General features: G+C 44.9%; 1 protein-coding gene across 5 annotated transcripts; it reads right to left on the reverse strand.

Annotated features, from left to right (window-relative positions):
- Nucleotides 1–311: 311 nt before the first annotated feature.
- Nucleotides 312–27,602, reverse strand: mxi1 (max interactor 1, dimerization protein). 5 transcript variants are annotated; one of them, XM_064320797.1, is made up of 6 exons: nt 27,241–27,602; nt 24,214–24,328; nt 20,016–20,045; nt 7,132–7,246; nt 3,954–4,131; nt 312–3,276 (listed from the first exon to the last, which is right to left on the reverse strand). In XM_064320797.1, the coding sequence occupies exons 1-6, from the start codon at nt 27,467–27,469 to the stop codon at nt 3,113–3,115; spliced, it is 831 nt and encodes a 276-aa protein (XP_064176867.1). In that variant the 5' UTR covers nt 27,470–27,602; the 3' UTR covers nt 312–3,112. The 5 variants fall into 5 exon arrangements, with proteins under 5 accessions (XP_064176867.1, XP_064176868.1, XP_064176871.1 ...); XM_064320798.1 differs by lacking the exon at nt 27,241–27,602 and adding an exon at nt 24,658–25,519; XM_064320801.1 differs by lacking the exons at nt 24,214–24,328; nt 27,241–27,602 and adding an exon at nt 23,503–23,588.
- Nucleotides 27,603–27,629: the final 27 nt, after the last annotated feature.

Raw genomic sequence — 27,629 nt, forward strand, 5'->3', positions numbered from 1 at the left:
ACAATTTTCCGTGCTGTAGTTCAAATGTAACTAAACTGCCTGTTTTGGAATGATCATGACAGAATTATAGTTTCTCCAAATGTGCATATGCAATGCATTTTACGTGTGGGGCGAACATGGTGAAACCGACATAACCAGTGGTTCTGGAAGCTTCCATAAATTCAGCAATGCTTCTACATAAACGAAGGGTTCGTGAGTTAGGTTTTTTGCCGTTTGGTGTCTTGGTGTTTTGTTAAGCGTTACCATTTCAACTTATAGGCTAAACCAGGATGTGTGTGTTTACAAAGGACTGCCACAAGCTCTGCAGGAAGTCGGGTGGAAAAGCTTTATTCGTCGACCCATTCTCCCTTGCCAGTGTCTTTTAAAACCAATATCTACACGAAGTAATAACGTCGCCGGTCCTCCGCAATCGCACGGCACGATGGGCCCCAGGACACAGACCGAACACATCCATGTGGAATTGGAAACACTGCTTCTTAAATGTGGATCTTTTCATAGTGCACTTATACGAGAGAAAGAAAAAAAAAAAAAGAGAAAAAGAAAGAAAACATACAAAATACCAAAACATGGACGTGGAGCAACAAAAAAAACGTAATCGACCCTTGCAGGAGTGGACTCTGGTGGTGTGCTGTAAGACACGGTTTGGTGATTTGTCGAAAAAAGGACCTTGGAAGAGGGCATTAATCAGGGTTAATTTGTAATTGGGTCTGATTTTATTTTTATTTTTTTTTACTTAAAAAAAAAAAAAATGGTCCAGAAAATATTGTAACCCATTTTCATAAACTGGCCAAAAATAGCCTTGTTAAAAACACTTATTTTTCAGACCTCTGCTGTATCTAGTACATGACTACTGCCCTCTTATTTTCAGTCCATTTCCACACCCTTCACAAGGCCAACTGACAATGTTAGAGGGCTGTACCCTGCACATTAGCCAGGTTTAAGTATTAACAGGGAGTCCTTTATTGTACGCACGTTACCACCAGATGCCCAACTGCACCTGGTTTGGGAGGATACAGAAAACAGCATGCTTTAGTTCTCTGGCAATAGGTATACGCACGGGAAGATTACATTTCATGTGTCCATCATAACAAGAAAAAAATGGCTGCACAATCATTTCTTTCCTCAAATACTTTAACCAATTTTGAAAATAAAGAATGCAATTTAAGCATAAAGTAAGACTAAAACCAACAGAGGAAAAAGTATGCCTCATTTTCCTTGTCAGTCTGTGAAAGGGATGAGAATTCAAATAAATACTTTTTTTTTCTTTCTTTTTAACGACAAAAAGGTAACCCAATCCATTTGTTAATAGTATCTTTCATAAAAGAATACACTGGATAGTCTCTTTAAAATAAACAAAAACAGACGAAGGAAAGCTAGACCTTGGAAGTGCAATTTGGGGAAACCTCAAGTCGAGGGGAGCTTAAAGGTTATCAGCGACAAGACCCGGTCACCTCAGCCTCAGCCTCAGCCTTGCGATACTAGTGGAATGCTTTTCAGCTCTGAAAACAATCTAATAAATAAGAGAGCCACTCAAACTTAGCATTTATCAACAGAAGTCCTCCATTTTTTTTTTTTTTTTTTTTTTTAATTTTATTAATTTTTTAAAAATTTATTCTTTTTTTTCTGTAGGGTCCGATGACCAATATAGTTCTCCATTGTGTCTTGAACTAAAGCGTAACGTTTCCTTTTACGGCAACTACGGAATGGAAACTTTTGAACTTTTCAGCCAGCAAAATGAACCAAGTAACACTGTCCATGCCACAAAGACTGCCACTCTGAAGAGAATACATTTTTTTTTTCTTTTTCAAAAAAATATAATTTAAAATGCACAAAACACAAGACAAACAGCAACAGAGGCGATATTTCTATCCATGGGTACTACCGTTTTTTTTCTCCTTTTTAAAAATTTTTCCTTTATCTTAATTTATCGAACTATTGCAAGTATATACAAAACAAGCAAGTCTGCTATGCTTTTGGACGGCCACAGATGTGTGCCACAGAAAAGAAATGAGCCAAAATTGTCAAGACAAATGACTATGAGTGTTATTGCTTCTGACTTACTGCTAGGAGGGACACAGAAGAAAGATTTACCATGCCGGTGCAAAGGTCTGCTATAATGTAGGGAAGTTCAGAATAGTTAACGGTATAGCTGCTTGCAGAAATCAAAAATCCGATTCCACAATTACAATGCACCAAATACCCATGTTAATGGGATATGCCTTTTCCTCGTTTTGTATAGCAGTACTGACTGCTATATGAGTCAGTTCAGTCTGCACTGTTGGGTGTGTTTCATGTAGCACCAATTTCAGACTCAAAGTTGTGGTGTTGAGCTGTGATTAAGAAAAACAAATATATGCTCAAGGGCCAAAAAAAACAAACAAAAAAAAACAATGTTGATATGGCAAAGTGGAATTGTGTTCCCACAGGTTACGTGTCCAATATTTCAATTTGTTCCTTTTTCAGCAGAACTGGAGTAAACGCGGCTGACCAGATCAGAACCCAAGTACAGACGGACGCAGACAGAGAGAGAGAAAAATAAAAATCAAAAAGGAAAGAAAAACCCCATTAGAAACTCCCAGCTAAATTAAATCTTCAAAAAGTGCTTCATTTCCTTATGAAAATGAAGGTTTGTTCTTCACAGATTTGTCTGAAGTGTAATTTCCGTTTAAAATATAAATATTCTTTAAATAAGTTCGGCATAAAAACGAGCTGCTTTTGAAACCAAACATCTACGCCGAGAGACGGTGAACGATTCGAGTCCTTCAAAACAAACCTTTTTCGGAACGAGAGCCACTACATCAATCATATTTACCGTTTTATACCCCCCCGCCCCCCAGCGCCAGCTCTTGCTTTTACAATCTCCTGGTATTGCCCCTCCCCCTCCCCCTCCTCCCCTCCTCTGCCCCTTCCTCTCCTTCCCCCCCGGTGCTGCTAAGAAACGAACGTGGAGCAAGCGGAAGGTTGCGGAATCTAAGGATGGGTTTGTGCTGCTAGAGCCGCGACGGCGTCGGGCCTGCGGTCGGGTGGTGTTCTGGTCGCCCCGCGCGCGGGCGGGCAGGTGTGGTTGGGCGTGGCTCCGAGGCCCCCCGGGGGGAGCGGGAGGAGGGAGGCTCTAGGAGGAGAAGGCCAGTTTGACGCTGCAGCTGGAGTAGCCCTCGTCGCTCGCCGTGCTCTGCAGGCTACTGTGGTCGTCCAGGTCGCTGGTGCTGGCCGTGCTCACGCTGTCCAGCTCTCCATGGGAGAACTCGGTGCTTTCCACGTCCACCTCGATCTCCTCTGCACAGGCACACAGAGAGGGGGAGAGAGAGAGTGAGCGAAGGGGCGTGCCACAGAGTACGTGACATAGGAAAACGGAGTGAGAAAAGGGTGATGAATGAGGTCATTGTTAGTGATCGTGGGGACAGTGTTAGTGACTGTGGGAACTGTGTGCGTGACTATGAAAATACTCAGTGATTGTGGGGACAGTTAGTGACTGGGAACAGTGTCAGTGACTGTGGGCCACTGTTAGTGACTGTGGGAATAGTCTCAGTGATTTTGGGGACACTGACAGATTCAGCGATTGTGGGGACAGTGTTAGTTCCTGTGGAACAATCTGAGTGACTATGGGGACGCAGACGTTCGGTGATTTAGGGTACAGGCGTTAGAGACTGTGGGAACAGTGTCAGTGATTGTGGGGATGCTGTCGGTCGGTGATTGTGGGGACAGTGTTAGTGACTGTGGAACAATTTCAGTGCCTACGAGGACGGTGTCAGAGTCAGTGATCGTGGGGACATTGTTGTTGACTTTGGGAACGGTGTCAGTGACTATGGGGACCCAGCCAGTGATTGTGGGGACATTGTCGGTCAGTGATTGTGGAGACGTTGTTACCGACTGTGGGAACGTAGTCAGTGACTATGGGACGCACTCAGTGTCAGAGACTGTGAATGCCAGGGACTGCGGGACGCTGAGCTCACCTTGGTCCGAGTCGGAGCGGTCGGAGCACAGGGTGGAGTCTACGCTATCCGTTCGTATCCTCTCTCCATCTCCCGTACCGGACATTCGCAGCTGGTCCAGCTGGCGCTGTAGGTGGCGCTGTTCTCGCTCCAAGTGCTCCAGCTGGTGCTGGCTCTTCCGGTCCGCTTCTTCAAGTTTCTACAATTACAAGAGAAATCTTCAGAGGCCAAATTACAAAAAAAAAGATCACCTCAAACAGCTTTTATGAGGACAAATTCTCAACATTTACATTAAGAGCACTGAGATTATGGCTACTTTCAGATCTGCAGTTTAAAAATTCCTTGCTTGCCACACACACCCTAGTGAACTTAAAATGAAACTGAATTAATCTGCAAATTTGTTTGTACATTGTAGACATAAGCAGACCAGAATTATATTGGTTTCAGAAGGCAAATATTGACCTTTCATTCAGCCAACATGATTTAGCCATTTAGCCTGAATGTTGTTGTGTGTGTGTGTGTGTGTGAGAGAGAGTAAGTAAAAAGCTAAGGGAAGCTATATTGCTAATGTTCCAAGTTCACACTCAAGCTTTTATGTCCAGTTTTCTAGTAGGTTCTGTACTGAACAGTAAAGCAAATTACAAAACTAGAGGTTTGAGAGCATGATGTTAAACATCATGTCACATGATTACAAGAGGTCCCCTGCATATTCAAAGGACACCATGATCAAACTACCACCCCAAGTCTTCAGACCACTTGTCCATCTTTCTGTGTCAGGGTTTCTGTCAGGCTGAGAGCGTATGAATCACAGTCAGTTCTCCCCCAGCGTGCCATTGAGGGAGATGGGTAGCCAGTCAATCTCCCTCTGGACCAATCCGCTGCACTCATCATCTTCTCCACCCACATTCCATATAACACATTTATTCAGTATTGTTGGCGTATTCAGGAGAGAGCACAACCACTTATCGCTCTCCGTTACAATACGGTATACATTACTGATAGGCTGTGTTTTCGTCACGGATGAAGTTACAGATCCTGTCAACTTGACAGACATTGTGAAATTGAGATGATTTTCTCTACAAGCACAGCATGCCAGCAGGGGGGGAAAAAAAACAAACAGTCCGCTAGATTTTGAAAGGGCAGTACAAAAATTGTGATTGACATGTTTACACGAAAGCAGTCATTGACTTCAGTGGCATAATTTTCATTAGGGACCAAAAAGATAATATCGAAATTTAAACGCTTTGCATTGGTTCTGTGAGGACCGTATAACCCGTTTATATTTCTGGGACTTACTGCCTATATCCACGCCCACATATAACGTCCCTGTAGCTTTGAAAATTGCAAGGTAAAACCATAGCAACGCTTATACTAAATGTCCATGTGGTCTGATCAATATGAAGGAGCAGTGTCGTTCCTCAGGGTGCGTTTGGACAGCCAATTTCACTCTGTCCTAACGCTAAGCCCTGCAGAGCTGGGATTCAAGTGTCTCAGCACCAGACTGTCGCCAGTCTTTTCGTCAGCTGTGGAATGTCCCAACTTGACCTTACACGATTCAAAACACTCGATTTCAGAGATTCAAATCAAAACCCTCGATTTTAAAGATCAGAACTGTTGTTTTTCCATAACTAATGATATTTCAGCGATGTTCTGCAGAGTCAAATAACTAATAATCTATCATACTTAAAACACAGTTTTAAAGATGTGTATGCAGTGGATATAAACCGTGTTAATACAAATAAAGCATTTCTTCAAGTGCGTGCATGTATTTTTCGAAATGTAAAAAATTACGCACGAGATATTTTTCTCCCTTTTGCAGCACAGAGCAAAGGGTGGGGCACGTGCTAGCATCTACTCATGTTCCATTATTCATTATCACTGGATACCACTATAAATAGCTGCAGATATACCAGTGCTCTTTTGTAGCAGAGTGATTCTCTGTGTTTGTCTGAATGCCAAGTGTGAAGTGAAATGGGTTTCGCGAATCTGGGTGTTTTTAATGCGAGGGTACGGAGCAGCAGTGGGCAGAGCTCGGCTTGTCACTGGTGCCCACGTTCCTTCCCGTCAAATATTAGCCAGATTCGCCCATTCCAGAGTACTTTACTACTGAATAACGCTTCCAGTGGATGACCCTGAACATCCTTCTCGGGGCACTTACAGAGTGAAGACACGCCATTGGTTGGGCAGGTTCATGTCGATCAATCACGTGCATGCATTTACAACCGCACCTGCGCCATTGCAGGGCTTCGTCACCCGCCGACGAAGCACTGCCGCTCCTTACAACGGCCTCTAATGTCTCGAGCACGGTTACTCACAGCCAGCTAGAACGAGCTAAAGAAAGTGCATTATTGATCGATGTTTGTCCATCAAACATCCATCAATGAGCAAGCACGTTTCCTGCGAGGTAGCGCACGACAGATTTAAGCTCTTCATCAAAGACCAGCGTGAGATACTCCTCCCTCTGAAAGCAGATAAAAAGGGCACCTTGTGTGTGTGAATGTGTGCGTGCACGTGTCTGTGTGTGGGGGTGTGCAAGTGTTTGTGTGTGGGTGCATGGGGGGTGTGTGTGTCTGTGTGTGCGTGTGGGTGTGTGGGTGTGTGTGTGTGTGTCTGTGCGTGTGTGTCTGTGTGGGCATGCGTATGTGTGTATCTGTGCATGTGTGTGTGTGTGTGTGTGTGTGTATGTGTGGGCATGCGTGTGTGTGTGTCTATCTGTGCATGTGTCCATGTGTGTGTGCACGTGTGTGTGTGTGGGCGTGTGTGTGCGGGAGGGGGCAGAGCACTCGACCAGCACTGCAGGGAGTGCTGTTTGCCAGCGTCACAGGCAGAGCACACCCCAGTGTGCCTGTCCTTATGCTCCTGTCACGAGGCCATTTCGGTCTCTGGGAATAGCGCTCTCATTAACACTACAGTCTCTCTTGAGGAAGTACTGTCATATATGTATTATCTACGGTCTCTTTTGAGGGTCAGACAGCATCTTAAAGTCATAGTTCATCCAAATTCAATGTAAATATAATTTGTTTGCCTTTCAATTTGACGCAATGCACATCCGAAAAGGTTCTAGTGAATCGCTATCAAGATAAATGGACATTCTGGGCAGAGATGGTGGAAAAGGATATGTGTTTTGAGGCCTTGTCTGAGGGTCATGTGGCACATCATGTTTTTAAGCAGTGTCTTTTTGAGGGTCATGTGGCAGTACCTTAATGTGCGATTTGGCTTTGTTGAGCAGTCCCAGCGTGGTGTGCCGATTGCAGTCGGGTCCCAGGGGTATAAGTGCCTTCAATCGCTCCAGACACAGCCGGAGGTGAGCTCGCCTGCGGACGCAAACACAGAAAATTCAGCGACCGCGAGAACGAGACTCACGCGACTGGCTTCCACTGAGGTCACGTCACTTCACGAGAAACGCAACAGACTCAAAACAAAACCAACAAAGAAGAAGAAGAAAAAAAAACTTTCCACCATCATACATTGTAAACATCATAGCACCACGACACGGATGTTTTGCAATCCTATGCAGGAAGACAGAAACAGAAAGAGAAAGAAAGAAAGTCTGAACAAAAGAAAACGAAAGAAAGAAGAACAAAAAACAAAAGACAGACATAAAGAAAGTTAAAGACGCAAAGAAAGAAGAACAGAAAGAAATAAGGAAGAAAGGAGCCTGACCACACGGCCTGCCCTCATGGTGGACGCTGCTTATTCCGGTTGTCATGCGGGTGATGTGTTCAGCGGGTATCTGGCGATCGAGCTTCGGTCACCAGAGTAAGAATAATGGCGCTGTGGATCCGTATGGGATCCATCTGCACTCAGGGGCCCAGGCTAGTGCTTATCTGCTCAGATTCCAGAGCTGCCCCACACCAAGAGAGCACCGGCAGGGATGCCCCTGCTCTTTACTGCCGGAGTCCCCTTTCCTGAGGAGAGGGGGGGGGGGGATCCTAAAAGAGTCTGCTGCTGTCCTGCGGGAAGGGGTGGGGGGGGAGGGGGGCGGGGCCACGCAGTCTGCGCCCTCCGCTCGCTCCAGCAGGCGTCTGCTGTGACTGCTCACGCCCCGCCCATCTGTCACCACCGGAGCCGCCGTCACCCGCGCTCCGGTGCCAGAACGCACTCCTCCTCCTCCTCCACCTCGCTGATAAAACGGCTTGCTATCTCTGGCTGATAACCCACCAATAACCTCCCCTGCCGTTCGCCACAATAGGAGAGAAAGAACACCAGACCTCAAACACTTCAACCACAGCCTGCTTTCTCTTCTCAGTCTCCACCCCCCCCTTCTCTTTACTTCAGAAAACACCCGACCACACACACACACGTGCAGACGCACGCCACAATCTGATAACCGAGCTTCTCTTTCTTCATTTTTTATCCCTGGCTACAGAGACATGTCCAGGCGTCGTCTTGTTGTTTACATCAAATTCCCCACTGATACATGATCGCAGAGAATCATGGGAAGGATGTTTTCTTCTTTATTTCATGTTGTGCTTTGTGACGCAGACACTGGCACGCAGGTCTCTGTGTAAGATAAAAGCTCAAGGCCCAGGGCGTCAGAGTAGGCCCATTGACTGCCTTTGTTATCTGCCACAGTGTACCAGTCTACACAGCCTAGGTACCATTCAGTTGAGGGCAAATTTGACAAAGTGCTAATTTAAATTTTAATTATGCATAATACAACCAATACCTCCCTCCAGTAAATAATTATATTAAGACAAAGGAATGTTTTAAGCATTTATTCTATTAAAACAAAAAAATGCTTAAAATAAAGAAATTATACGTGTTACTGCATATACCGGAGTATCTTGATAAATTAATGGCATGTGTCACTGTGTATATTTAGTGTACTGTTTTTTAAAGTCACGATTATTACTGGTCAATTCTAAAATGTTGTTTTAATAACCATATCTCACATCGGCGTGCAATGCGCAGAGATCTTAATGTGTAAAAAGAGAGCCCTCAATGCAGGGGAAACTAGGTTTCTGCACTCTGCATTTCAGCGCTGAAAGACCTCGCAGACCAAACAGCATACAGGCACAGATTCCACACCATCCCAGTTCCGCTTAAAAAAAATAAAAGAAAAACTGTCCCCTCACCATCTGCGGCTTTCCAGCAGAGAGAGAGAGAGAGAGAGAGAGAGAGAGATCCTTCTCTCTCTCTCTATGAATAGCACTCAAACACCACCCAACTCTGTGACTGCGTGTCCATCTGTGGCAGATTACACCACTGTTTATAGCCCGAGCTCACATGATGCTTCGAACGCGACCGAATGCCTGAAAAATCTTGTTTCGCTGTCGGCGTGGCTGCGGACCGAGCCCCACCGCGTAAAGACACACGAGATATTAAGGTCACAAAGTGCAAGGAAGGGGAAAGGGAGGAGTTTCCTTTACGCTTACAGCTTTAAAAAAACAAACAAACAGCAATAGCCTGTAGCATTATTACGTGCAATGTGAAAATATCTCTAAGCAAAAACTGAGATTTTGTTCAAGGGTTTATGTACGTTTTCACCAAAGATACCATCTCAAAACATAATTAACCCAAGACACTGCTTTATACTTTGGCCTTCCCTTCTACACGAGTCTGTAAAATCAACCAGGAGTTATGCATCTGTAAAATCTGAAGACTATCTTGGCTCCTTCACGTGCATAGCGGAGAATAAAGGAGGCCGCGGAGAAGGGTGACCCTGCAGGCCGGCCACCACCCGCGACGCCGCTAATCTCGCTAACAATCCGGCTATTCCAGGGAACGCGCAGGCGCTATTTCGGTAGCGGGTCGATGGAAAGTCTATTTTCACCACAATTAGCGCTCGGTAGCTTTACCGAGAGGTTTTGTAGCTTCCTGCTACAGCGAGCGCTCAATGAGAGGCATTGGAAGGCCCGGTCCTAAGGTCCATCTGCTGACCTGCGTATTCTACGGAAGCCCCGATGGGACAATTCTGCGCAGCCAGGGGACCGATGGCACAAACCTGGCTGCTTAACCCCAGAATGAAGCAGCGTCTCTCTCTGATGTGGGTGTGCGAGGGACGGAGGGGGTGACAGTACGGCTGCTGTGGATGTGGTTGTGGTTGTAGCTGTTGGTGGCGGAGGTGGAGGTGTGGGGCCGCCCGGGGTTCAGCCCCGCCCGTCACACGCCCTTTTCCCCCGCAGACGAAGCGAGGCCCGAGGCGTAGCACGCGGCCGCTCAGGCGCCCGGCCCGACCCCGACCGCGCTCGAACCCTCGCTCTCCTCCCCGCTGTCCCTCTCCCTCTCCCCGACATCCCCACAGCTCTCAGGCTCGGAGGACACCGCTAAACACCGCCGGCGCAGAGGTTTTGGCCACAGAACAACACGCAGAAAGAGTCACAGCTACAAAACACTTTCAAACCAGGGCCTTTATATATTGCTACAACAATTACGTTCATAGCAATTTGACTATTAAACAAAAATATGCCAATCTCCCATACTCTCTCTTCCTCTCCCCGTCTCCAGTCTCCTCCCTCCCTCCCTCCCTCCCTCCCTCCCTCCCTCTCAGGAATGCGCTTGGGCAGAGTGGCTGTGGCTGACGCGCTGGCTCCCCCGGAGCGGCTCGGCTCGGCGGGCCTGTTGGCCGAAGGCCGGAGCGGGGCCCATTAGCGCGGCGCTCAAAAGCGCGGATCCTTTGTCCAGCGCCATTCGCTCTTTAGCATGGGTTCCGCTCTTTAGCGTCTTCCGAGAGGGGGGGGGGGGCAGCCTTTGAAAAGAACCACGGCTCCGCGAACGCGCGGCTTCGACACTTTTGTTATTCCCTACCCACAATGCCTAGGAGTGTCCTTCCTGCTGAGGCTGAAGTCTGAGAACTAGCGCTCGCACCAGCCTTAGCGTAGGCTATATATAGACAACACATTTCATTTACAAACTTTCAACAAAGGTATACCTACAGAGTTTCTTCATTTATATTGTATGCAAACCTTCTTATACAATGATTTCGGTCAAAGCTGAATGGTACTGGGAAGAAATCTGTGTAGAAACTGACTGAAGTCCTGATTACACAGTAAACTAATCAATCTGGCAAAGTGGCATGAGATAAGTTTACCCCACATTGTATTCTGCAACAAAAAGTAGTATAAATCAGTCATATCATCATAGTCCCAAAAGACTATGCATGATAAGTGCCGAGATTTGCCATCTAATAACAATATACTAGGCACACTTTCCACGTTCAAACAATCTCTGTCCAACCTACTTACAAATTTCCACATGAAAATGGGAGCCCATACATTAAGGCTCTCCAGACAGCGTAATAAGCGGTCTTCTGCGAATAAATCTATTTGTTGCTCTCAGCACAGCCAAGGATTTGGAGGCACCATTACAGGGTGTTCATGCGTGCGCTTCTGAAACCAAAATCAGCACTTCTCTTGTACAAGGTGCAATTTTCCGCCCCTTGGCTTTTCAGCAGTATTGGGCCTCTTAGGAGTTCGTACAAAAACAAATGGGGCGGGGGTGGGGGGGGGACATAAAGGCATTGTGAGAACATTTCAGCAGGCCGTGACCAAAAGTTGTTTATGTAATTATATTTTTTTTACCCCCTCTGTTGGGAGGTATATTTCAGACAAACATGAATTATACCAAGTAAACAGGCAGAAAAAAAATGTATAATTGTGCTTTGTATAGAGAGAGTACCCATGGGCATTCATCAGAACAATGGTAGAATTCTTCGGGTTGTAATTTTTCCAGAGTAGCAACACTTCAGAGAGTTCAGAGAGTGCATCTGCCCCCGTCCCCCCTCCCAAAAAAAAAAAACAAGAAAACTATTCCAGTGATCTAGAGATACTGGATCTAGAGCTATGCTGTTGACATATTTTCAGAGTAAACTTTCATACTGCAACTGAAAGATATGTTCAGTCTAAGTCACAGCAACACTGACGGGAGAACAAACATACACCTATAGCTTCACCCATCCAGCGAAAGGATAGAGGATAAAGGCATACAGACACAACTCAGCGACACATTCTGCCTATAGTCGCTGTTCACACTGAGGTAGCGTCTTTCTCCGTTTTGCGACTGAGAACCGCCACGCCCTCCCCGTGCACCGGTGTTAGCGGATGCAGCGTTCCCATCCCGCCTCACATGACGGCCGAGCGCTCGCAGGTCACATGGCTCGGCCGCGGTGCAGTGGACCACGCCGCAGGTTAATGCGCTTGTCCTCCCACCCCCACCCCAACAACTCCCACACCCCCACCCCGACTCTCCAAGGCCATTTAAAAAAAATAAAATAAATAAAAGCTCATAATAATCGAGCACAGCATTCGAGCCAGTGTATGCATTCGTGTAACATACGAATGATACTTAGCGACATGCATCTCCTTTCGCGAACTCTCTTCCGTTGCACGTGGCCTGCCTGAGCAGTAGCGAGTGTTTTCCCACCTGACCCAAGAGCCCCGAGTACACATCCACCCCTGTCAGGCCACCGGGGGGGGGAAATCCATCTCAGGCCCGCGAGCTTGCATTCCATTCGCGGGGGTTAAGCCAAACTTAACCTCCGGACTCCGCCAGGGCGAAAAAAAAGCACCGCCCCCCCCCCCCCATTATGGACTCACGAGAGAAGCAGAGGCCCATTAGCAGATACAGAGTCCCGCGTAATCTTCATCAATAAGGGTCGGCAAGGCGAGGGCTGTCTTCGGGGGGGGGAATGAGCGGTTTCACGACTAAATGAACTTAACCTCGAGGCAACCTTCGTCTGAACCACAGGAAAAGGTTGCGCAACGTAAGTTCTCGCTCTAGGAAAAAAAGCAAAACAATCCACCTTTCAGTCGGTCTAATACACAGTAATTCTGCAAATAGCTTTGTATCGAAATCCTTGGTAGTGCGAATCTGCGGTGCATTTCTTGGAAAAAAGCCTTTTCCAAACCATATTTCTGAGGATATTTTCAATAGCGTTATTCATACTTGCTGCTAACAAATGGCAAAACTGACCTAATAGGAATACTACACTGCGTAGTACACTACACTGTGTAGTATTCCTATTAGTGTGAATTACATCCTTTTTTACGCGAGAAGACGTGACAACATGTGACAACATGTCTGCAAAGGCTTGTGTGGAGGTTTCGTTTTGGCGAGCGCAGGGCGGGGCTGCACTCTCGGATCGGTTTCGCACCGCGCAGCCTCACCGCAATTACCGTCGGCTGATGATGAACGACACATCCTCCGCCGCCAAGAAGCGGGTTCATTAAAAAGCCATCAAAAGCGTAAGCGGTCCGGGAGACACCCCCCGATTCATATTCACATGCTGCGCATCTGGACACAGAGAGGAGCAGGAGCGATATTGAGCGATGAGCGTAATAACTGGTTTTATATAAATTGCCGCGGAAGCCACCCTTTTCCATCGACTTGCCTCCGTCTCGGTGGCGAAGACGCTTCCGCGGCAACGTGCCGGGGGGTGGGGGGGTGACGGAGAGTCTGCGAGAGTGAGCGTGCGAGAGTGATCGAGAGATGAGTCTGAGTGAGTGAATGAGAACGAGCGAGTTAAGAGAGAAGCACGAGTGTGACAGCGAGAGAGACAGAGAGAGAGAGCGCGCGAGAGACAAAGAGCGAGAGGAAGCAAGAGAGACAGACAAAGAGAGAAAGAGAAAGAGCAAGAAAGTGAGAGGGCGAGAGAATGAAAGAGAACAGGAGAGAGCCAGAGAGAAAGAACGAGAAAGACATGGAGAAAGAGCAAGAGTGAGGGAATGATAGAAAGAGAATGAGAGAGAGAGACTGAGTGCAGCCAGAAGAGGGCCAGCAGCTGTGTGGGAGCCGGGCCCAGTGAGTGAGAGAGCGAACACACGGATTAGCTCACACGTGCAGGGGATATAACGTGCTCCGCAGCAGAGCCCACGCTGCCAGCGCCCGCGCCCCGCTCAGACGCACTCGCAGGAGAGGCCGGGTGGGGCGTCCCGAGACACAAAGGCTCATGGGAGAGCGTCATGTGACCCCTGCATCGGCACTGCGTGAGCCTGTGACCCTTCGCTGAACGCGAGGATCCACCTCTTCATTAACCAAGGGTCACACGGGCTTTGGATTAAACTTCTGTCCTGACACACAAACTAACCCCAGACGTAGGCCTACGCCAGTGCACTTTTCATATACTCTGATATGGCAGTGGCCCACTGAGCCGTCCATCTCACACTCCCAGTAATGGGCGTTGAAGTGTAGGGGAGGGGGAGGGGGCGTGGCAAACGGACAGGGAGCATTGTGATTGGACCATCACAACATGCTTAAACAAGGCTGAAAGTTCTGTGCAGATAAACGCTTGGGCCTGGTATCTCAATGGGTAAGATCGCTTAAGTCAGTTTTGTATGAGGAAACAGGCCCAAGCCATAAAATAAAAACAAATATTTTAGTGTTGACCTCAACATAGATAAACGTTAACGTCGCAGCTATATCTGATACTACAGTGAGGGTAGCCATCTTTGGTGTTGCTCAGTAAAGGATAAGGCTGGCGTAATTGTGTTTTTCTTACTGTCAAAATATCTTTATAAGACCAAAACCTAAATTTCTTTTGTCTGACTCAATACCGTCAGACATTCTCCTACCTCATTTAGCGCTCAACCAGGAAGCCATTCGTTCAAATTGTGCTGTAAAATTAAATAAACAGCTACAGCTCAGAAATATTTTCAATTACAAAATTTACCTTCAAAACAGAGCAAATTGTTTATTTGAACAGGGACCATTTTCAGTATGCTGGCGCCACACATCTGTATATATACGATATTTTCCATATATCGAAAAAGCAAATGCTGTCATTTCATAATGTTGTTTTGGTACCAAGTACAAAGGTCAGGTTCATTGTAATGATGAATTAAGTTGACCAAACTAAAAATGCGTCTCTGACTCGTATTAGTTTTTTCAACAATGGAGTTCTGTGACTGCCGAGATATTGGCTATATCTCGCATTGGATAAGAGGACGATACTTGGTGGAAAATAATTGGAGGGTTCGGTCTGTACTCTTTTCACAGGATATGTTGATCATACAAAAAATATAACCTTTAAACTCAGCAGTTTATCCTTCCCCAATTAGAGGCGAGTTGTATTCTGAATTGGAAACATGGTTGACTGGGGTGATGCAACATTATTGTAGGGGCTGGTAATACTGAGAAATCCATCATTGTTCAGAATAAAAGGCCGGGGAAAGACAGCTATTACTAACAACAGGAAATCTATGATAATGAAATCAGAAGTATGAGATTCATATAATGGTAAAGATACGCCTTTTTTCAGAAGCTCGAATACTTATTTAACATATTCACACAAGTATCGTACATGCAAAGAAATAGCAGAAATAATTCTTACTTACATATAACTTGATTGTGCACAATTAACAAAATATAGTTCTTGATGGTAGAGACCATATTAATTTAATCGAAATGCAATGGTGGACTTGACTTGCGGTAATGCCCCAGCGATTTTTAAAAAAGAATCTATTTGGATGGAGGAGCGTGTTATTTTAAACTCCTGCTATGCTAGGAACCACTCATTCTGTCCTTGATTAGCCCTGCAGCAGACTATCATACTGCATCTATGGTAACACACCAGTCCCATACGCCATTTTGGTTCAGCAGCTACCAACTACCTTATGAACAATCCACACTAGACATCGATACATGCGAAGAAACTAGCAGAAACAATTCTTACATTACACTTCATAACATTGAAACATTGAAATGCACACACATTAGTTTTTCTCCTCTCATTATAGTTACAGTACCATTATTTATACTTCTGACATACTGGCATCGCAATGGTGGATTTTTTTGTCGATAATTTGACGGCGACGCACGGCGAGTAAAACTAAACGACTTTGGAACTGGAGGAGGCGTAGCTCTAATGTGTTAAACCCCTCCTCGGCTGAGCGCCTAAGGACAGGCAGGCCAGTCAACGCTGCGGAGCATGTGACCCTCTAAACCGCGGTCGCGAGTTCAGAAAGCGATCACGCATAACTGGGCGTCCTCATAGGTCAACACCGACCGATGACAACCTGGAAGTGCAACAGCTGCAGAACTGCTCGGCGTGCAGTTGGACATGCACCTTATCTCAAGTCCACAACACATACGCTGACCGGTCTGGTGCACAGTGCAGAGAGAGCTCTGCTAAGCACCAGGGAGAACAGATCAGCCCTAAAGTAAAGAGCTCCATCTTAGCAGCGTCCTCACCCCAGTCAGGTTTTATCAGACATGCGAAAGGCCAAGCGGTGGTGGCACGTCTTGCGTGTTCGCGTGTCATGGTCGGGGGCCCCGGACCGAGGCGCCGGCCGGCTCGGGCGGATTAGCCGCGCTCGCTGCCGCGGAAACGCGCCGTGGCACGTGCGCCCGTCACACCAAAGATCAAGCGCAGTAAGCTGCTTTTCGGAGCCAAGAAAAGCTCACGCGGGAGTCACGTTGCCCGGAGCCAACGGCTCCAGGGTCACCCCGGCCGAGGCCGCGCCGTCGTTCGAGCGCGTTCAAGGAACGGGGGCGGAGCCACCAGAGCCCCGCCTCCTCCCATCCCACCCTACGTGGGCGCCTCCGGTCCGCGAGAGAGCGGAGGTGACAGCCGCAAGCGCCAAGGGCTCCGCCCCTCCCTTGAACACGCTCTAATGACAGCATAGCCAAAACACATACCGTGACATGCGCCAGAGGCTCCGGATAAAGGACAACGGGGCGGAGGGAAAGTAGCCGCGCGCTAACCAGCGGCACAGCACCTCGTCGCCGTGCGGTCCGGACGCTGGCGAACAGCGAGGCCGCCATTCCGCTCCGCGGAGGGGCGAAGATTTACGACCAACAAGCACGCGCTGTGCGGCGGCGGTCGCGAAAAACATCCTGCTCGACCGATCCTTCCATCAACTGCCCCGCCTTTCATGTGTCTTTTATCCTCCTGTTAAGCGAGGGACTTCATTGTAAGGCCTTTCTGGCCGTTTGTTAAGTTGTCCCGAGGGAAAGCTTGACTCAACAAAAGGAACTGCCGGAGAAGATTGTTGTGGGGAAAATGGGGGGGGGGGGGGGCAGATAGCCACTGGGATAACGTGCCGGTCCCCATCCAGTATAAAACCAGAATTGACACATTTACAAATAAAGGGGGGGTGGTGCTTTACACAACATCTTAGCCTTTCAATGTGAGGCACCTGAATAAGCACACTGTGGTCCTTCGGTCCACTGTAAACACACACACACGCACAATGCATTTCAATTAAAGCTTTGAACAGCGCCACACACGGTATGCCATTTTGCCTCCTTTTCTCCTTGCAGATACCGAGCGCAGGTCAGTACAGACCAGAGCAAACGATCCCGACCGGAGAAACAGGACACGTCTGGGAAGGGCTTATAGAAGCCTTCTGTCCCATTATAACAGCGTGCTACGCGGCGCTGTGTAAAGTCAGCCCCGCAGTGCCGTTCACAGAGCGCGCCGCCTCCACCGCCCTTTAATCCGCTTCCGGTCTGCAGAAGGGACCGTGTGGCTGCCGAGGGCGGAGGGGAGGAAGGAGGCCGGGGTTTGAACAGCTGGTCGCAGCAAAGCCAAAACACACCCACGCCCACATCCTCCAATCACGTGCACTTCCTGAAACCTGTCTGTATGAAGGCCACTGCTCAAAAAAAAAAATAATAATAAAAAAAAAGATTTATCTGAACCACTTAAACACCTTAAAGACTGCGAAAACATGTTTTAAGAAGTGTTTTAGTCTTGTAATGAGACTTGTAAAAAATCTTATTTTTTCTCTCAAGTACAAACTATTAGCTTGTTTTTGTGTTTTTGCCTGACAAGCGAAACGGTTTTACCTCAATGGCAAATCTTTAAATTAGTAAAACTGTCTCACTTCATTGGCACCTCATCTAGTTCCCTTAGTAAGATATTAAGTCTAAATATAAGACTAAAATACTTATTAAGACTGGCTTATTTTTTGGTTTTTGCAGTGAATGAGCTGGATTCGAGCGACAGAATTTTCTGGTCTATGGCTGTGGTGAATTCCCCTCACATTCTTTAGAAGCAATGCGTGACACAAATAAATGAAATCCACCTTTTTTAATTGGATAAGACGGCTCAGAGTTGGTGGCTAGCTACACGGTGTGCGTCGTATTGCATTTCCACTGCCCCGTAATGGACTTCATTAGCACTGCATTTACTGGTTTTCCCTTTGTGCCAAACACTGTAACTTCTAATGCTCTGTGCGTCAGGCTGAACGAGAGCATCGGTCCAACAAACAAATCAATAAATACATAAATAAAACGCCATCATGACATCAGCAGAGATCCCGTACCACAAGTTTTCCTTTACTTTGGTCTCGTTAGTGATTCAACCTGGCTAGGAATACTCAGTAGGTTTCCGTGAACAAAATGACATTTTGAAGAACCAGCGCTTTTATCTTCCTGTGGTCTCTGATGTCGTGCGAGCGTGCGGAATGTGGCAGAAGCTCTTTCATCTGCATCAGGCCTCTTCAGCCCAACCGCAAAACGGTCACCTGACTCCGATCCAGGTGCCGATAGTCACGGACGGCTCCAGAACTGAGCCTCATAGGGGCAATACGCCACTCAGGCGCCAACTGCCGCTAAATCAGATACAATGTGCAGCCGCGTCTGAAAATCACATTCACATTCGCGTGCGTGGCTCGACGCCAAAGCGGCATTAGGGAAAAATAAAAACAACGCAAAATAGATTCAAATGTGGACAATCTTGTTTGTCAAGGAAACACCCAAGAATGCGTACTGAAACTGTTTCGCCAATACACCATTAGCAACATCCCCTCCCATGTCTTTCAGTCACCCTAGCACACCTTCACAACAACAATATAGTGCTTTCATCATTAGTAGAGGAATTGCTGTGCAGTTAGTGAGAAAACGAAACTAACCAAGGTCTCTCAAAGGTATCTATTTTTTTTTTAAGATGTTACAATTGCAGAACAGGCTTGATAGATGGCTAACAAATGTATCGACGACATTTATTTTGAGGTTGACCAAAATTCACCAAACCAAGCCACTACTTTGGCATACAGGGCGCTGGGTAGTTCCTTTTTGTTCCCCCTTCCTAAGATGCTGCGTGACGTGACGTTTGCACGTTCAAACTTCGGAGCTCGACCGAACTCGGCCGCGAAACCTACGCGCCCGTAAGCGCCGCGAACGACGTGGGCGTCATCTGCGAAAAACCTGCCAGCGTGGGTGCATGGTGTCAAAACCCATTTGCATGATGCTTAATGCAAACACTGACAAGCAACTTATTACTTCTAGTGGGCATGTGGCCCCCAGTTACACGAAGACCAATATAAGCCAGATTTGTATGTCTAAGAAATCCTCGTGAAGCACAGCCTGAGGCCTGGTCACTTAAGAGGCGGTTTCTGAATGGACAGCTCGCTGCTCTGTAATTACAGACGCTGAGGCAGGCCCTAAAATGCGTTTGAAGAGAACATTTCATAGCTGAGTCCAGGTTAGCACAGGAAAGCACCATCATCCCCACCACCCTTATGTTGCTATTAAACTTTGAGCCGACATGTCTGCCACGCACTGTAATTACTAGACCACTGAAAAAATGGCTGCAATGTGCAAAATTGCTTATCAGAGCCATTAGCTTCTTTACTTGCAAAATACCAAGAATGGTGAACTTCTGCACACAAAGCACTTGGCGCACAGGACTGTTTCAAATTAAGTCACAAATTAAATCCTGTCCGGTGACAAGTAAAGTATTCTGGCTGGTTAAAAGTGGTGCATTTCTGCTCGTCTGTATCGAAGCTGGCTGCGCCCCGCATTATATAATCGACACGCACTGAAACATCTGAACCATTGGCTCGGTTTCGCTTCTGTCTAGCACCCATACCCCCTTGCACTGTCACCCGAAACCTTAGCAACGGCGGTGCGGCAGCGTGACCCAATGGCAGAGCGGCCGGTTGGGGGGGTTGGGGGAGAGGGAATGCCCTTATATTCGCAAAACTAGGTCACATCTTACTTTCAGTTTAAATAAGCTGCTGCTGTGGAGATAACCCTGGAAGAAAAGACACCCCGGCCCTGTGTACTGCTGCCGTTCTTTTCTGTCCAAGCCAAAGTTGACCTGAAGGTGCACTTTCACTTTTAGAAAAGGAGCGTGGTCGCACTGTGATACATCCCACCCACGATGAGACACTTTTGAGGAAAATAAAGACGACTCACCTGTTCTTCTCCAGCTCGTTGTGTGTGGACCTATGAGGGGAGAGAGGGAGGGGGAGGGGGGGGAAAGAGAGTGAAAGAGGGTCATGTTAGCAGGATACTCTATTGCAGTCCAACTCTATTTCGCTTTTTACTACAGAAAAGCAAAATAATTTCCACAATTAAATAAATAAATAAATAAATAAATAAATAAATAAAATTCAGATGTACTGTATATTCCAACAACTGTCGACTCATCTAATATTGCTCCACCAATATGCTCTAAAAAAATAAATAAAAAACTACAGCCTATGTTTTTTTTGTCTACAGATCGACCTGTATAAACCGCAGGTGTGCAAAAAATAAAATAAAAAAGGAATCTGTCGGGCAGCACGTGCCAGCAACACAGCGCAGTCCAAGCCAGTGTCCGCTAGAGGCCTACAGAGGTGTTAATAATGTACAGCGAATCACCCGTACTCCAAAGAGCCTCTTTGTATGGCCACACGGTGGAGGGAAACAGGCACTCGCCGATGGCTCAAAAAGCTGAGCTCCACACCAACTCTGAGCTCCGTGTTGCAGGAGGCTAACGGCCCATAGGTCCCTGCAGCACTTCCCTTTATTTCTTTACTCGTCAGAGACTACTAATACCGACCTCTCCACTGGCACAATGCGGAAGGTCTGACAACCCTCTGCTGAAGGTGCCCCGACAACATAATGCGTTTAAATCGAGGACATCCCAGGTTGAAATCTTCCCAGTGCTTTGCAACGGGGGGCATGTGCCTACAGGATTTTGGAACATTTCCAAGCATTCCTTTTTTTCTACATCTGCAACAGAAATGCACTCAAGCTGCAGAGATGGAAGCAGCTACTCTTATACCGGAATGATAAGACCTGTATTAACATGGACGCTATGAAAGCATGAATTCATTGGTCAAACAAACTTTTCAGGTGCAGAAGGTGCTTTTCAGGTTGTGAATTGTGAAGAGCAATGGTCAAGGGTGCATCTAGGGAAGCGTTTTGAGAAATGGAGCAAAAATTTGCAGAATGAGTGTAAATGGTTATACAAATCTGCACAAGGGCTTGGTTTTGAAATTAACCAAGCTGTGCATAGTTTGCCTATGTTGCGTGTCCTTTAATAGTACTGCAGGTTGGGTGTGGCCAGGGTTCTAGGGCTATGACTGGCAATTTTCACACATCTACACTATTCATGTCTGATTTGTCAAAGACATGTCTGATATGAGATGACTGTCATATGCTACTGCCATCAAAAATAAAACCATTCGCATGGCTTTATATGGCCTAAGGGTTTCAAACACATTTACAAACTAAAATACTACAGTATTAAAAATCAAAATGTGCCTGATTTTATTATGCCTTAAGACACATTGTGAAACACTACACAGATGCTGTTCTGTTGCTGCAATAGTTACGGTGTATCATGGCCTAGGAACAAGAACTGAGACCACATGAGTGCAAAGTACTAGAGGCCATGCTTGGCAAGTGTGCCAATTCAGGATGAAATGTTGCATGCTGTGAAAATGTTATTACGTGTGGAAAAACATGACCAGTGTAACCTTGGACCAAAGGCAACAGACCATGTTGTATGCACGGCCACTGATTATGGCATCTGTTCTCGATTTCTGTTCTGGGAATTTCCGTACATGTTGGTTTTTTTGCTATAGCCAATCTTTTGCTTAATTTGGGTTGTTAAATACATGTGTTTAAGTTCTATTTTTTTCCCTTAAACTTCTTAGCACACGGTAGGTTGGGCACATAATCAATTGCATTGTCTTATCTACCAAATGGTTAGTTTCAATGGTCAGATGTCGACACTCACCAATTAGCGGCCTATTGATTCACCCTGGCCTTTAGATTGATCAGTTAACACATTTTCACCTCTTTTTTACGTTTAGCTAGTTCAAATTCTGGTCTCACTATTGTGGTTGGAATACCAGTGTGAACCCAGGCCTGAGGTTGATAACCACTGGATTCTGATAAAAGTGTAAAAATCTGGGAAGATACAGATATTCTGCAAGTCGCTCCACAAAGAAGGAACTGAAATTAAAAAAACAATGAAAAGCCCATTTAATAGCAGGAGTAACAATGATCTTTCAAGCCCAGTTTCTGAAGCTATGCATCAGAAAGCTATCAGTTCACATCTTACGCGGGGCTCCAAGCCAACCCATGAGGCCAGTACACTGATGCACTTATAGGCACCTGTGAAGCGATAACCCTCCATGCGCCTCAAGACATATTTAAACAAATATTTTGCCTTCTAACATGCGCTTGAAGACAGCAAGGCCACCCGCCAACTGTCTGAATTCACGATTGAGCACACAAACAACACAGATGTGTTTGCATAACCATGCAGTTTCCTTTCCTTTTTTTCCTGGCGTATCTGTGTTAATTTCCTGCATGCACAGGACATACAAATACCACCCACGCATGTGATTTCTGCACCACGTGCACACACACACACACACACACACACACACACACACACACAAACAAACACACACACACAAAGTTTACAAACCAGCACAAAATTATTTAAAATTAGGTATGCAAGAGAGGAAATACAATAACCAATGCAGGCCAGAGGCTTGTCTTACACACCCCAACGCAAAAGCCAAGCATACCAAGAAAATAATTTTTTTTTTTTTTTTTTAAACTGATCTTACAATACAATACAAACTTTCTGGTCCCAGATTAATTTAATTTACTTTCAATGAGCCTGCTGTGTTTTATAAATAAATAAGTAAAATGAAACACACCTTGTAAGAAGGCTTTGAAAAATAAGATACACAGAAGATCTTTGCATAAAAAATAAACACAAGGACATTTATCGGTACCTACGTCCAACGACTAAAAGGCATCAGTGGGTTAAAGTGTGAATGCCCTCATCAATACTTCCAATGCAACTACTCTGAGGAGAAAAATGCAACATATTGTCGCAGAATGTGGTGGTTTCCTACTCTTTGGCTCCACGACCTTGTGGAGGTAATCTTAGTTTAGTCCTCGGTCCAGGAACGCTCCACCCACATATCATCGACGTTAAATTACGTTCTACGCAACCATATAATTATTTATCACACCATCATGACGGTCGATTATTCCAAAGTTATATAATGACATACAATGCAACGAAGAATACAGACTTAAAGGATAGCTACAACTGCAGAGACATAAAGGACGCATGTTCTACCATTTTCGTTCACCAGCCAATAATGCGCAAACCAGAGAAAATGCTAGATTGTTAGTTTCTTGAAATAACATAATCCCATGTGCACAAATCGTCTAACCCATCTATTCGACGACTTTAGCACTTAGCTGCACAAAACGTTGCGCATGCAGTCACCTATCTAACTATGAACACTCGCAGTAAATAAGAACGTTTGGCTCACTAGGGATAAGGGTAAACTTCGACGCATTTCGTCATACTTTCAAGCATTGCAATAGCTACCGTAATTTAAAGGTAAAGGTGTACTTTCTGGAAATTAATAATATTTACCTATTATCGTTTAAAACTTTCGGTACGTTAAACCATATCAAATATATTGCTACTTGTGTGTGAAAATACATTAAATATTGTTTTTCGTAAACAGAGAAGAGCTTGGCAATGGCACACGGTCCCTAACCTCAGTGCTGCAGTCAGTTTGACAATCAGCTGATGAAAGCTCGAGCTGCTGAGACTTCCCCCTCCCCCAAACCGAGAAGCGAATAGCTCGCCATTTAAACCAGAATCTGTATAATAAATTGTATATTTGACATGTAATTATGTTCAGTGACATCGTTGATACATTTAATAGGTCTAGGTTCCAATATTCACACCCAAGCCATTTTAACGGGAAGCGTTTTCCATACATTTACCACATGATGTCATTTAAGTTATCGGTGAATAGGTGTGCTAATGTTAGCTAGCTAGCAGCTAATTTCAAAAACATGTCGTTGCAAGTCCCTCCTCATCTTCGACAGGTTGCCATTAATATCAATAATGTAACCACATATGACCAGCATTCATGTTGCTGAAAAGCATCGGACTTAACATTAATGATACACACTGTACACTAGTCTAGCCTACTAATTAGATTTTTACGCATCTAAGCAATAACTTACTATAGTCTAACGTCCCTAACGTTCGCTGGCTTTTCATACACGGAACCAGAGAGTGAGAAAAATACAAAAATCACTACACAAGTGGCACGACGTTAGCTTTGCTTACCTGTTGTGGTTGTTGTTGTTATTGTTGTTAAACTTTTTATTTCGAAATTTCCTTTGTCTCTGATAGTTCGTGTTTTGAACTGATGGAAACGTCGAAGCATACCCGTGTTCACATTCTGGTGAAGAAAAAAAACTGTAGTTAGTCGAGCTAGGTGTCGATGATCTATGCACCCTTGCAGCCGTATTTAATAACAATGTTATACTTAAAATAAAAACAAATAAAGAAAGAAATAAAGAACATAAAAACACTACTTGCGACTCCGTCCTACTTGCTAACTAGCTGTTAGCTCATATCGTGAGGACTGATATCATGAAGGCTCTCTTCTAAAACAAACACATTTGGGAAAAATAGACAACTTTGATTTGCAAACAATGTATTGATTGAAAATGAATCAATACCGAGACAATGTCATTCTCTATCGAGTAATATTAGCAAACTACATACCTCGCTCCCTCCTTTCAAGATATTCCGCAGCTTCCAATAACCTCTGGATATTAATAAGCTGCACTGCCGTCATCCTGGATGTAGCTAGGTTGCTGGCAATGTTTTATAGAAATATTGCTGTTCAAACTCTCCGATTAAAATGTCAACAATAGTTTTTCATACAGTATTGCTTCAGAGGTAACTTTAGTCCTTTATCTAGCTATTTTTCGTACAGCTTGTTAACTGACTGTCACTTGCTACCGAAATACCGAAGTATGTCTTAGCAGACGTTAGCCAGCTTAGAGCTAACTCGTTCAGCCAAAGCTGTCTTAAAAATTCAATGTAATGAAGATCAGGATAGCAAAGTATTACAAATTCTTAGGAAACAGAATACTATAAATTGTATAAAACTGATATAAACGATATAAAAATTCCCCCGAAAGCCCAGAGCCTGCAAAGTCCCTGCTGCTTGTTACTACTCCTCCCCCAGTTTGTTTACTTGGCTTCACAGCTGAGGGGAGGAGACTACCCCCAACGCAAAGGTTTATGGGATATAGAGTCACTTCCCTTTTCGTAAGACGAAAATAAAACCTAATTCTTCACATTAGTAATATCATATCCACTTTAACTAGTTTACGGAACTAACACTGTAGTTCATTAAACAGTACAAATAAATAAAAACGGCATTAAACCATTTTACAAACGTCACGTTAATCACTGGTTAAAAAAAAATTGAACAGAGCATCGGTAAATCAGAAAAGGCGTCATAATACATTGCATGTGTACATGCAATAATATTGTATAGTAAAGGAAAATATAACCATAAATTCTAGAAAGAACCCAGCAATGGACGAAGTGTTCTTTGTTTTCGAGACCACTACTTTCGATTTAGTTGAAGCTTTGCCTAAAGCCTACACATCCCACAAATCTGAAAACGGTCATGTTTTTCTGGACATCTAAAGCCAGGCCCAGCAACATATGACGTCCCCAAAAACTGAGACACTTGATTGGAGAATTGTGTAGTTAAGTACAGCCAACCAACTCTCCTTAATCCAATCATAACGAGAGGCTTTGCTCCATGTGGAAACCATGTGAGTACTTTAAAATACCCGGAAGCGTACACACAATTCAATATGCTGTAGTGATGTTTTATATGTGGCTCGGACTTAAAAATGAACTATCCGGCATGCATAATTTCTTATGGTGAAGAAAACCCCGCATTTGTGACGAACAGAAATCCTACCATTTCCCCCATCGGCTTCATGTATGGTGGTAAATGGGAAATATTGAAAATCAACAAACCCATGTACGTTATCTAGATAGTCTACATGAGATGTACATAAACTAAACACTTAAGAGTGTGGTCGTATTGGAGAAACACTTCCCCAATTTATCTGACACTGTCCATGTGCGTACACTACACCGCAAACATGTTAACTAAATTTGTTCAAACAATATGGCGTTATTTTTTGCATATAGTTATGTACATGTTAACACATAGTGAAACAATTTCGTGTGCATTTAATCAAGGGAGTGAATAACCCCTAAACATAGGGGATCGTTGCTCCTCTGGTAGGCTGCTTCCACTCGATTAATGCGTGGCACACTTATACAGCCCAGTCCAGATTTTTAAAGATGATTTACTTAAATATGCAGAAGAATAGCAATAGCCTGCATCAACATTTTTCTATGAATACAAAAATGACAGCAGCGGGAGTAATTCGGCTTGATGTCCTCAATCATGAAACTCCACCACGCTTTAAACGTTGAATTATGCATTTTATAAACTTAGATAGTTATTTTAATAACTTTACAAGTGATCCGACGGCCGTCGTCGACACTTTTACAGTAGCATACAAAGGCCTTCTATTGTGAACCTCTGTTGTGTGCGATGATTAGACACAGCGGTATTTCTATTTGACCCAATAAGAAAATGCCCTTAAACTGAATCACGAGGTTACGTTTAGGTTGTCATTAGACTATTTTATCAAACCGTGCATGAGCACGCCTGGTTTATAGATCATGTATGGAACCTGTATTCAGAATAATTGTACTTTTATTGCATCATGCTAGCTAGCTATTTAAATAGAAAGGCAGTTGTCTATAGGGATGCGTTCTATTGCCTATTAGTTGATTTGTGTTAGTAGTGACGGCAATGTCTTGACATTGACCATAATCTGAAGTTAGATGACTGTTTATTGACTTTTAGGCTTAATTTGCATGTCAGTGTGCCAATATACAAGAAAAGGTTATGGTTTTGTTGTTCACATATCTTTTACTTCCAGATCTCAGAAACTGCAATTTGTCACGCTGTAATCGCACAAATGCATTGCAATACCTAAGTAAACAGCTCTTAAAACGTGTTCAAGAAGGAAATATAGAAATAAGAAAACCAAAGCGTTTCATGTGATTAAAGAAAGACTTTCTTTAAAATGTTACCATAATCGCATATCATAAAATAGACTAGAACCATGCATGCAATCTGCCGACTTGCACGTAGTTCGTTCAACTCAATCCTTTGTTGTCTGAGTCTGTTAACAAAGGTATTTCTGTATTCTTGGGACAAATAAAACAATCGCGTCCACGACATACAAACTGACTTACTTCCATCTTTCTTTTCATTATTTTCAATATAACTCGCTGCTTCCAGCAAAACTTGCACATTTTTCAAAAAAGTGTCGATCTGGTCCATAGCAGAGTCATTGGAGTTGAAGACGTCATTGAAAGGGCAACTAGACATGTCGCAAACATCTTGCTGATCCATGGAACTCTCTGACTCCAAAAATACATCTTCGGATTTAACCTCTCTTTGCTGCCTTTCACTGCGAACCATTTTATATAGCTTTGAAATAATTCTCCCTTGAAATTGAGGTCTTTCTTCAGCTAGTCGTGTGTGTTGCTTCTAGAGAGAGCAATCATTGAATGAGCAGGGAGGCAATAAATGGAATGGTAGTTCCCATTGCTTGTCGCATGGTCCTTGTGCCCGCTGGTTG

The sequence above is a fragment of the Anguilla rostrata genome, chromosome 2 (genome assembly GCF_018555375.3).
Source record: "Anguilla rostrata isolate EN2019 chromosome 2, ASM1855537v3, whole genome shotgun sequence".
NCBI classification, from domain to species: domain Eukaryota; kingdom Metazoa; phylum Chordata; class Actinopteri; order Anguilliformes; family Anguillidae; genus Anguilla; species Anguilla rostrata.